Source organism: Rhinolophus ferrumequinum, chromosome 20, assembly GCF_004115265.2.
Source record: "Rhinolophus ferrumequinum isolate MPI-CBG mRhiFer1 chromosome 20, mRhiFer1_v1.p, whole genome shotgun sequence".
NCBI lineage: Eukaryota > Metazoa > Chordata > Mammalia > Chiroptera > Rhinolophidae > Rhinolophus > Rhinolophus ferrumequinum.
The window spans coordinates 37,299,890-37,312,605 of record NC_046303.1 but is presented as its reverse complement, the minus strand read 5'-3'; the positions used below and the strand labels follow the sequence as shown (position 1 = coordinate 37,312,605).

The 12,716-nt window shown below is 38.9% G+C and overlaps 1 protein-coding gene across 18 annotated transcripts in view; it reads left to right on the top strand.

Moving 5' to 3' along the window:
- The first annotated feature begins 584 nt into the window (after positions 1-584).
- ADAM22 (ADAM metallopeptidase domain 22) overlaps positions 585-12,716 on the top strand; it is a 229,731-nt gene continuing 217,599 nt past the window's right edge. For 5 of the 18 annotated variants that reach the window (XM_033088399.1, XM_033088397.1, XM_033088392.1 and 2 more), the window contains exons 1-2: positions 585-995; positions 1,448-1,608. In XM_033088399.1, the coding sequence (XP_032944290.1) occupies positions 911-995; positions 1,448-1,608 (246 nt within the window). In that variant the 5' untranslated portion in view covers positions 585-910. The remainder of the gene's footprint in view (positions 996-1,447; positions 1,609-12,716) is intronic. The other 13 variants (XM_033088394.1, XM_033088388.1, XM_033088386.1 and 10 more) reach the window with 8 other exon arrangements.

Here is a 12,716-nt window from a genome sequence, read left to right as displayed (position 1 = left end):
ACCCTGGAGAGTTGGGCTAAATCCAATAAGTCCTTAAGGCCCTCAAGTTCTTCCTGCCTGCCCCTGGCTGCGTTAACGACCCTCCCCTAGGCATTACCAGGACACTTTTCACACTCTATTGAAAAAAACAGTGTTTACTCAGCTATGTCTGAGAGCAGGTGCCTCATACCTGTGTCATTCACGGTTGTGTCTTCTGAGATTAGTCAACTGCCAGGCACATAGTAAGTCCTCAATCAATTCTTGTTGAACGATTACCTTACCATGTATTGGTGAAAGTATAATTCCCTGATAATAATTAACTATTTGTGGAAAACATTATTACAATTGTGGACGAAGCGGATATGAATACCGGCTCCCAAAGCGGCACGGTTGGACATCCTCGGTGCCAAAAGGCCTGCCAACGATGACCTCTCGTTTTTTCACGTTTCCTTCGCTCTGGTCTTCGGGCTGTACAGGACCTCGCCGTCAGGAGGTCGCAACAGCCCGCGCCGTGATGAAGACTAGCGGTTCGCGCGAGAAAACTACATTTCCCAGCTGACTCTCGTGCGCGCGCTCCTGTCCGCGCGCGGGGGGCGAGTGCACCAGGCGCTCGCTCCCTGCGGGGCGCTCCTTGCCCGCCGGAGCCTTTGCCAGGGGATGAGGTGGGAGGCGCTAGAAACCACTTAGCTACAGCCAACCGCTCAATGCAGCACTCGCGAGCTCCCCCCGCCAGCGGAAGCGTCCGCGGAGCACAATGCAGCACTGAGGCAGCGCCGCGGTGGAGGCTGCAGCGCCACGGCCGCTGCAGCATCGGCCGGGGCTGGGAGGGGGCGGCCCAGGCGAGCCGGGGGACTCTGCGCGAGGGAGCCGGACCAGCTGCCCGGGCATGAGCAGCTGAGTGTCTCCAGCGAGGCGGGCTGACGGCAGCACCATGCAGGCGGCAGCGGCTGCGTCGGTGCCCTTCTTGCTGCTCTGCGCCCTGGGGACCTGCCCCCCGGCGCGCTGCGGCCGGGCAGGTAAGTTCGCCATCCTCTGTGGCTTCGGGACGTACCATTTGCCAGGAATCTCTGCAGTCCTCAAGCGCATTGCAAAGGAGCATCCCCATTTCCCGAGTGCGCGGGGAGATTTTTTTTTTTTTTTTGGAAGGGTGGTGAGAAGTGGAGCAAAAATACATGTGGGGGCGCGCGGGTGCATTTGAAGCCTCGGGTCAAATGCCTGTTTTTATTTTGAAGAAGAGGCATGCGGAGGATGGGAAAGGGGTGCTCTGCTTCTGGGCCCCGATCCTGGATGCTCTCAGATGAGCTGGCCCCAAGGCTCTCCGGCTGGTGTCTCTGTGTCCTTCCCAGATGGAGTCCGGGAGGGAGGGGGCGTTGGGATATTCAGAGGGGAGGCGTCGGACCGCAGGAAGGACGAGTGTAAGTCAGGGTCATTATTTTCTCCCCATCCCTCCTCTCCTTCCTGCCTGGAGGAGACGCCTCGTTGACGGAGCTAGAGAGGAGGAACGAAAACCGCTTCCTGGAGCGCCAGAGCATCGTGCCACTCAGGCTCATCTACCGCTCCGGCGGCGAAGACGAAACGGGGCATGACGCGCTCGACACGCGGGTGCGAGGCGACCCCGGCGGCGGACAGGTGAGAGGCGCGGTCCGGGGGGTGGTCCTCCGCGCCGCCCGGCCCGCCTGAGACAGCCGGTTTGCTCTCGGTTGCCCTGGAGATACAATGTCTTCTGTGGAATGAGCGCAGTCCTAAAGCGAGTCCTGCAGGGCGGTCCCTGTGCAGAAAAGAAGGGAAAGGAGGGGACAAAAACCCCAAACAACCACAAGCGGGGGGGGCTTTGCTCGAGAGGAGTTTGTGCAGGATGCTTCCAGCAGGGCGGAGACCCGCGCACCTCTCCCAAGTAAAAGCCATGCATAGGCAAGAAGGGATATAATATTGGGGCAGGGTTTGCATCATTATTGTTGTTGTGGTGATGGTTTTAATTCTCAAAGAGAAGACTTTAAAAGTGATTTAAATAAAGATTGGTACTGTCGAAAAATTGGGAAAACAAGCCTAGAAAAGTGATTTAAATAAGGATTGGTACTGTCGAAAAATTGGGAAAACAAGCCTAGACATCCCTAACTAAACTTCAACACTAAAAATAAGCTAAACTGCAAGGTTTCCAGCGCACTCAATTTGTGCACACCAGACATGTGCCCTTCCAGAAAAGGCGTCCCCCTCCCTCCTTTCTTTGGTGGTAGGAGCCCTCTTGGTGTAATTAGGGCCATGTTGTTTATTGGCATTTATAAATCGTGTTGAATAAAATGTAGGTTGGACAATTACCCGTATTTAGACCAATGTCACGTATCTACAGATATGCCTGAAAATTATTTTGAACTTACTGGTTAATTTCATTAACTATTTGGGGGCTCTGTAAACATGTTTTGTGTCGTGTTTATATATATCAACCTGACGACCAGTTCACCCACCTGTAAGAGCATATTAAGATAGAACTTGTTCATGTATTTGAAAATTTGTAAACTTAAATGAAGCAAAGTTACACTAATTTAACTGTATGTGTAAAGTTTATAAAAATCGGACAGTACTATTTTAATTTGTATTTGTAGCCAAATGCTTAGTTTTGTTAAAATTTTAATATAAGCTAGGAATTAATTTAGAGGGCTACAGTAATATTCATCAAAGTTAGATTATTGTAGTACAAAACCTAATATGCCAAGCCTTTAATGAAGCATTTCAATATTTGAATTAATGTTTGGTAAATGCCTATTTTCTTTTACCATTTTAACTTGTTTCCATAGTAACACTGAATAAGCAGGGGGCATTGTCTCATTTTTCAGTGCGTTAGAATTAGTCTCACATTTATTTACAACTTTTGATTATAAAAAAAGCTCAAAAAAAAACAATAAAAAATTTCAAACACAATAGATAGAATATTATAATGAACTCCCAGATTCAACAATTAGCAACTCATATTAATTACCAATTAATCACCTCAATTACCAATTTTGTTTTATCTATATCTACCTATTTTCTTTCTCTTCCTGTATTATTTTGAAGCAAATCATATCATTTCATTTATGAAAAAATTCACTAAGCATTGCTAAATGATAAGGATTCTTTTAAAAATGTAACCATATTATATCTAATATATATATTAAATATTAAGTACATAAATATGTTTAAATATATTATGTATTGCATGTACATACATTAAATATATTTATTTAAAATATGTATATATACAGAGGGTGCCAAAAATGTATACACATTTTAAGAGAGGAAAAAATTGTACTAAAATTACGCTGATGGTGACCACTTTGAGTACCTCTTATAATTGCAGAAGTCAAACGTGACTTATATTCATATTTTGTTATCAGTATATATTATTACAATTTTAATACAGTTTTTTTTCTGTCTTAATGTGTATACATTTTTTGGCACCCTCTGTATATTGGGCCATTTATTTAATATTTATATTAAATAAATACATGTAAATATAATACATAATATATTTAAGTTTGTTTATTTGATCCAGGACCTAAATCATGTCTGTAGACAGCAATAAACTTATTTTTTTGGTCACTTTAATGCATAGTTTTTCCCTTTTTTTCTTACAATTTATTCCCTGAAGACATGGGATCTTTCATCCAGTAGAGTTTCCCACAGTGTGAATTTTTGCTGATATAGCCGATGCTTGCTTTAAAAATAAATGCATGTATTCTGTCATTCAATAAATACTTACTGAGCAAAAAAAAAACAACAAAAAAAAACAAAAAAAAACAGATCACAAAGACTTTCTCAGAGAGGAAGGGAGACAGAATGAAGTAGAAATTCAGGAAAAAAACAAACAAACAAACAAAAAACTGCAGGATTAACCTGAAAACACCAAGTCTCTATCTCATGCTGGTAATGTCCTTAGGTCCTTCTACCCTTCTTGTTGTTGGTGAAATACCACCACTTTTGGAAAACAGGCCAGCCCTCTTAATTTTCTCATTTAGGGATCTCTACTTCTGCAGTTTTTTTTGGTTCATAGGCCTCTCCACTTGGGGCAGAAGATACTTTGGATCCCTGCAGCTTTTACTTTCTACAGCAGTAAACCTCACCGTTGTGAAGAATGGCACTGGCTTTTGGTGAGGTGTGAATGAATTGGTAGGATTTAGGTTGAACAGCATAAGTAGATTATTAATTCAAGTCAGAAATGAAAGTGAAACTACTGTCTTGTCATCAAAGTAATTATTACAAGAAATGATCTCAGTGCCTGGCACATAGTACATTTGGTTGGATGTCTGAATCACCTGGGGAGCCTTTGCAATTTCCAATGTTCCTTAAACTACAGTTAGAAATCACTTATACGAGAACTGAATCTGGCAGGTAGAGTTGTGAAGACCTACTTGCCATATGCTGACTTCTCCTACAATTAGGAAACTGAGGAGTTTTCCTGCGTTTTGGCATTTCTAGTTTCCGTATGAGCTGTCATTGGACCTGAAAACGCAAGTTGATTGTATATGGTCCTTGTTATTTCTTTAGTAATTAAATAGATATAATAGATTTAGTAATTAAATAGATATAATGTGTGGCATCTTAGCTACCCATAGATATTTTTAGCAATTTCTTTTATGCTTCAGAAATAAAGTAGGATGATTTATATATAACTTATATTTTCATTTGTTGATTTGTTTATTTAAAGGCATTTATTTACTTGAGCTACTGGGTACCAATTTTTGTGCAAGGCCCTGGGGATTTAGAGATAAAAGACACAGTTCTAGCCTTTCAGGGATTTACGGACAAATGGGAAGATGAATGAGTGAATAAGCAGTCACATTCTGACTTCTGTTTGATTTTCCGGAGGTGATCATAGACAGCTGTGGAAAGCTGAGAATCCCCATTAATTAACTAACCCAGGTGAGCAGTCAGGGTGGGCTCTCTGGGGGAGGTACTGTCTGAGTTCTGTTTTGAGAGTGAGTAGGAATTGGCCACATTAAAGGGAGGGATCAGGTGTAAAAAACCCGAGGGGCAGCAAGTACATAGGCATGTGGGAGTCAGGACACATTTTTGTTAACCACAAATACTTAGGATTTAAGGGACAAATACGACGAAATAGGAAAGCAGATAGGAGATGCTGCAGCACCTTCGTGATCTGTGGAGGAAATCTGGACTTTGTCATAAAGGCAATCTAAAAATTTCAGTAAGGAGTACTCACAACTATAATATTCAAAATATTTAGTCTTTCTTTTCTTCTTTTGACTTGAAATTATTTGTGCTGAGGGAATTGTTTGCAGATAAAAGGACAACATTTTTAACTCAATACCCAATGGGCAAGCTATCATCTATTGAGTCTTATTGGTGGTTTGATACGGATAATCACATAATTGCTATTTTTAAGAATAAGCACCTTAATGGTTACTCCTTTTTGCTAGCCACACATGACAGATTTATAGTAGCATCAACGTTAGGTTATTTGGTGGATTATTTTGTTGTGTGGTCATCCCATAAATTTTCAGTAATTTGTTTTCACCCAGTTATTACATTTCTCTACATGTAGCAGAATTTATTTTTGTCAGAAGTCTTTGTTGTCAGTGAATAAGTGGGCTACTTATTTATCTCTTTCCCTGGAAAGTGTTGTAGCTTCTCAAGTAGTCAGGTGCCAAGAACATAGACTTACAAGTTATCGTAGTTTTGATAATCAGTAATGAATGGGGAACGTGCAAGATAATAGCAAGATGGTAAGCAGTAGGAATACTCTGTTTTTGTGATTATATTTATACATATGCCTATGATGAGCTGTACGTCAAATGGTGCTGTTTCGCTTAGGAGCATTGAGTCAGCTTGACGGTAAATTGTCTGCAGTACTGCTTCCCTAGCGGAAAAGGGCTCCTAGGAATTACAGCCGTAGAAGTATTTTGCAAGGATAGCACATTTTTTCTTAATGTGCATTTGTTAAACCTAAGTAGCTCAATATTGATAAAGTTTTTGCCACCAATCAAAACTTTGTTCTGCTGCTATAAATAACAAGGCAACATTTCTTAGTGCATCTTTATTCCCCTATCAACCGTCTTCTCTTACAATTAAATACTGAAAACTTACTATGCCATAATAAAGAAAATGACATTCAGAATTATGCGTGTTTCCATTAAGTCTTGTCTTTATGAGATCCCAATTTGTATATATTTCTTTTGGTCATCTTTGAAAGTCTGCTTAATGATTTTACTGTGCACAAAAACAACCTGTCTTTCATAGCTTCTTTACAGCTGCATATGGGATTGTGAATTATTCTCAGAGCCTACGGGTTGATAAAAATTTTCTTAGTTTTACTTGCTTTCTCTTATTTCAAAGAATGCCAAGTGTGCTATCATTTTTAATGATTGGAGCCCCTCCTGAAAGTACATGGAGGGAGGAAACTACATGTCTAACACAATGAAAGCAGGAATCTGTAAGGTCTGTAGTACTCTAGCTCCCATGGAGCCCAGATATAGGGCCACATTTATCATTAAGTCTCATGGATAAGCCCCAAAGGGAAAAAGAACGGTAATACCAGGAGGAGGACAGCAGAAGAAGAGGAGGAAACCTTGAGGAGACTAGTGAGAAGGAAAGAGAAATCAGGAAAAGAGAGAAATACTTACAATCATGTTATCATATGTTATAGTATATACTAAAATATTTAATCGACAGTACCTTATGTGGTGACTTTTTATGTGCCGAACAGTTCTCTGAGTACTTGATGTACATTAACACATTGCATCCTCACAAGAATCATGTGACAGGTAATACTTATCACCTGCAAAAATCATAAAACTGGTAGAAAGCTGAGGGGCACCTTGAACCCAGGTACTTCTACGTGTTTGCCCTGCCTCTGTGCTTAACCACGGTGCTAAACTGGCCTATGGTGGGAGACCACAGGCATATCTGTAATGTCATTCAGTAGCACTGGGGTCAAAATTTTCTTACATCTGCTCTTTGCAACTATGTATTTCTTGCAGCACTTGAAAATATTTTTGTTCAAGTTATAGACTGCGTTTCCCTGAAAATAAGACCTAGCCGGATAATCAACTCTAATGAGTCTTTTGGAGCAAAAATTAATATAAGACCCGGTCTATTTTACTATAATATAAGACCAGGTCTTATAATATAATATAATATAATATAATATAATATAATATAATATAATATAATATAATATAATATAATATAATATAATACAATACTGGGTCAATATAATATAACATAATATAATATAACATAATATAATGGTATAATATAATACTGGGTATAATATAATATACAATATAATATAATATAATACCGGGTATAATATAATATAATACCAGGTCTTATATAATATAAGACTGGATCTTATATTAATTTTTGCTCCAAAAGATGCATTAGAGCTGATTGTCTGGCTAGGTCTTATTTTCTGGGAAACACAGTGGTAGTGAAGAAGCTTGCGGCACATAGCAGGGCTTCTTCATTTCTACTGTCTTGAGACTGAGAGTGGAATATGGAAAGATATTTAATATTCAAAAGGTGAAAAACACCTCTTGAAGGACGCATGTTTTGTTTTGGAACGATGTATACATTGATTATTATAATCTTTATAAATCAAAGATTTTAGTATTCAGCAGTCAACACCAAAATTATATATACTCTTTTGTGGTCAAAGTTTTATAAGACAGAAACATCAAATGCTAAACAGAGATCCATATTCATATGTTCTCCTCCAAAATAAAAGGTATGAAATATCTTTTGTGTCTTCATAGAACAAGTAGCTCCAGAATCCCAAATGTCAGAACATTCAGGTATAAGAGATACATAATCAGTCAATAATTATCCAAAACAATAGCTGCAGAGAACATCTAGTTGGATGTGTTCACTTTGCTAATAAAAGCACTAGAAAGCAACTATTTAGTGAAAGCTAAAAAAATAACAATTAATATTTATTGAACATGTACCATGTACCAGGCATTGTGCTGAGTGATTTACACGTGTTCTCTTTCATGAGGTAGATTATTATTTCCATTTTATCAATGAGAAAATTGAGGCTTAAGGAAACTAATTAACTGGCACAGGATATAAACCTAATAAGTAGTAGTATTGGGAAGTTAATTCTCAAAGAGAAAGTTAGAAATCCACATAAAATAATCCTTTTCAATAGGTTGGTAGAAAAGTAATTGCGGTTTAAAAGGTTAAAAATAATTGTAAGAATCACAGTTACTTTTCCATCAACCTAATAATTGCTGCTATTTATTTAACATGTGATTACCCGTTTATGTCTGTGCTGGGACATACCTAACATTATTTCTTTAAGAAGCTCTTAGTCCTGCCCAGGTCTCCTTCCTAGCTAACTTCATCCAGGGATAGATTGATGTCATGTTGAGCACTTGTTATGTTCATTTCTAGAAATAGGTATACTTTCTATTTATAGCACAGATCTTCTTTTAATACCTAAATCTATATCTAAGTGGTAGCAGAAAATATCTGTACTCTGAGTATTTGTTGGAATTTAATCTGCCAGAAATTCACTTAAAAGAAACTAATTATGGAGGATTATCCTCTATTCCTCCATAGTGTCCTGGCCTCACCTCCCGAGATCCTGGGGTGAGGGTATTTTAAAAAATCTCCTCAGTGGATTCCAGTTTGTACCCAGGGTTGAGGAGCTCTGAGTATTCGTAAGGTTTAAGGGATTTTTTTTTCTTAAATCTCTTCGGATTTAAGTTAGTCACAAAAGAGTTTGATATCTAAACTGGTATAAATTTTCTCAGTCACTCCCCTGACCTCTTCAATTGCCTACCATGCTTTTTCTGAAGGTTATTTTAATGTCATTGTAAGAAATATTTCTGAGAAACCAGTTACGATATTAACGGAACATCACAAATGGTGTCTCATCAGGACCAAGAGGAGAGATTTGCCATGTAACTGTTTCCTTCTTTGAGTTGGATGCCAACTCAACTTTTGAGGCAAATTGTGCTCTCCTGCAAAATGAAAGTCACAGTGTGAGTTTCCATGGCAGCTTCATGACTATCTCATCAGTGTGCTCTCTCTCATCATCCCTGTTTCAACTCAGAAGTCTTCTGAAATATTTATTGATTTGTGAGATTTATCAATCTGGAAGTCAGATGTATGCACATTTTCATATGCATGTTATACTCTGATTAAATATTCAGACTTAAAAAAGGTAATCTCAGAGAGGTGTCCTCTGTCCACTTTTCTAAAGTGGTCCCCTCCCCCCGTCCCTTATTGCATTACATTACTCTGTTGTCTGCCTAACACTTGTTTGCATTTGACATTCTTTTTAAAGATTGATTTGTTTATTGTCTTTCTTCCAAGATGCTACTACTAGAATGTAAATTATGAGAATAGTGATCTGGCCTGTTTATTCATGACACATCTCTACTGCCTAGAACAGAACCTGACACAATCAGTGCTTAATACATATTTCTTGAAGTAATGAACTTTCTGTCTCCCCAGTTTCCTCATCTGCTTAAAAATTTTAGTTTAGCTTGTAATTGCCCATATAAACAACCTGAAATCCTTTTTGGAACAGTGTAGTGTTCCAAATGAATAAATGCATGAATAATTTTAGTCTTTTGCAATATTGAATTTACGAACTCATCCCAGAAAAATTGCTACATACCTCATTGCTGAGTATCACTACGGTCACCTTCCAAGTACTTCACTTGGGAAGCCATGCACCGATGCCAGCACCTAGTCTACCATTCAAAGCAATTTTGGAACTTTTTTTCTGGAATGGCCATCAGAGCTGTCATCGTATTACCCTTGATGTCCTAAATGTCATCAAAATGTCTTCCTTTCAATATTTCCTTTATCTTCAGGTAAAGAAAGAACTCATTGGGGGTCAGATCAGGTGAATAGGGAGGGTGTCCCAATACAGTGATTTGTTTACTGGCTAAAAACTCCCTCACAGACAGTGCCGTGTATTGTCGTAATGTAAGAGCCATGAATTGTTGGCTAAAATTTCCGGTTGTTTTCGTCTAACTTTTTCACTCAGTCTTTTCCACACTTGCAAATAGTAAACTCGGTTAACTGTTTGTCCAGTTGGTACAAATTCATAATGAATAATCCCTCTGATATAAAAAAAGGTTAACAACATCATTGCAACAAATTTGCGAACTCTATTGTCAGACATGATATATCCCCTTTAACACTTATACTTGTTTTACACATAATTAGAGTTCAATGTGCTGTGTTTTTAAAAATATAAATACTTCATATATAAAAATTGATTTTAGACTTTTTGGTGTTCTTTACTTCTGATTTCATCATTTGAGTTGCTTTTAAGGTAGAAATCTGTTTTCCCCAGCACAGACTATCATACATAACTTGATTTGGAAAATAAAATTTAAAAAATGCTGTATCATAATTAGCAGCTCTAAATGGAAAGAGAAGGGAGAAGAACTCAATCCCTGACCTGCCCCACTCCCTACACCTGCTGCACAATCTGTTTGAAGAAATTTTTCAGAATCATATTCGTTAGCGAGGGTTAATCAACATTTTTCTTCTCCTTTTTAAAAATTAATTTTGTACCAGGGAATTTTAGCACTTAGCAATTGTTGCCCTTTTGTTCCTTTTTTTTAATCCCACGTAAAGAACATTAGATAACTCTTTGAAGATGGGAAATCGATGATACTTTTCTGAAGACAGACCTCAAGAGCTCATATTTTGCAAGTGGTTTAAATTTTTTCTACCCACGGGCAGAACTGGTTGACAGTTTTCTTAGACCATTTATTCTACTAGGCACTGTTTCATGTCTCTCGCCTTTATGTCTAATTGGTCGCTTTCTATTCTTAATTTTTTTCAGTTTGCCTTTTAAGTAGACGTCTTTGGGAGAAATTGCCTTCATTTCCTCCACTCACGAGGTCTGGATGTTGGGGTTCGGGCTGGTACACACAGTTTGGTACTCCTGCTCATAGGTCAAGCTTTTCTCTCAGTGGGATCTCTTTCTCTTGGGTTAGATAACAAGATGCTGCCATTTCACAGAACTGGCAGGACTAGCTGCCATTTCACAGAACCTGATTCTGCAGATTTCCACAAACTGCCTACTGGATTTTTAATGTCATTGAAATATCCTGTTACAGGTCTGGCCAGGAACCCAGCTGTGGATCCTCAGCAGACATAAGTAACCGTCAAGATTATGCATGTACTATTTATTATAGCTAAATCAGCTGTAGAACATCCTAAACTATGAGAACCATTTCGCAGTCCTGGATCAAAACTTTTGTCCTACATTGCTTTTTTCCAAAGTTATTTCCTCATAAATATACTTTTAAACTTGGACAGGTATGGATGAATAAGACGGGGCGGGGGGGTGGTTGGAAATTCAAGAAGTATTTATCGCTGTCACCAAAAGTGAAGCTATTTTCTGACTGGGTAGTGACTAGAGATAACGCTATTTCAAAACATGGTGTATAGCAATGTCCGTTGCATCTCAGTACCCTCTAGGGTTAAAAAGGAAAATTTCGGGGCTGAGATGCTGAGAATTCTCATTTGATTTAATTTCAGGGGTAAGTTTAGCATGGTGTTCTTATAGTTCTTAATGATCTTGCATAGACAATGTTCTCTCACAATAAATGAAGGAAAAGTACTATTAGTTCATAACTTAACCAATTTAACATGAAATTTACTTGAGGTCATTGATTAATGGGTTGTTTAGGACGTTTCTTGAATGTTCTGATAAGGAAATCATGAAGTTTGCAGTTGTCAGAGGGCGATGGGGTAAAATTACTTTAATTTAGTTGTGCAGAAAAATATGGAGTGAAGGCATGCATCCTCCTCTTCATTTTTTTTCTTCCCAGCATTGAGAAGAGCCTTGTATATAGCAAGTGCTCAACCAACAAACGTTGACTGAAGGAAATCATCGATGCCAATGACTTGCAGAGAGCCCTGTTCCATTCTTATGACCCCAGATCCCTGTTGTTATGTTCGGTTTTCACTGGTCAATTATTTCTTTTCTCTTTCTTTCTTTTTTTCCTCATCTCTTAGCACAGGTTCTGCCCACTTTTCTGTTGCCTCTTTCCATTGCCATTGTCCTGTGAATTTAGCCTTGCTCTGTTCACTTTCCCTAGGACCCCTGGTTTATTTTACACTCATTTCCCACTCTATTTCTGTCGAGCGCCTCTTTTTCTCTTAGCAACTACAGTAAAAACACTCTCTGAAAGGTTACTTGCACTTACTGTTGGGAACCATCGCTGCTGCACTTTGCTAGAGTCATATTTTGAGATTTGGAAAATGTGTTATAGTTCAACAAGCTTTCCATGTTACTGCTTACCTTTAAGCCCTATTTATTTATTTATTTAGTGTGTGTATGTGTCTATATATATGTGTGTGTGCATATTTTCTTTTTTCTGTTTGTTTCTTTTGTTCCCCTTCAATTTTCCCTTATTTATTCTCTTCTTTGGGTGTGGATTGAACTATCCCTTCTACTCTTTACTAATGGGTTAACAGCCCTTCGAAAACCATTCCCCTTTTTCTCATTGCTCATAACCCCTCTGGATTTAACAGTGAGTTATGTGCTCAATCCATCCTCCTCACGTCCTGAGCATGTCACTTCTCAGTTTTCCACAGTGATCCATTGCCACGTGGCTGCAGGACTCAGACTCGGTATTACGGAATGATGAGGCACTTTTACAGTTACACTTGCCTGATAGGCTTGTCATAAAATCCTTACTGCTTATGTGTGGGGTGGGGTGGGTTGGGGGGTGGGGGTTAAAACACCGATAACTTGGGTGTGT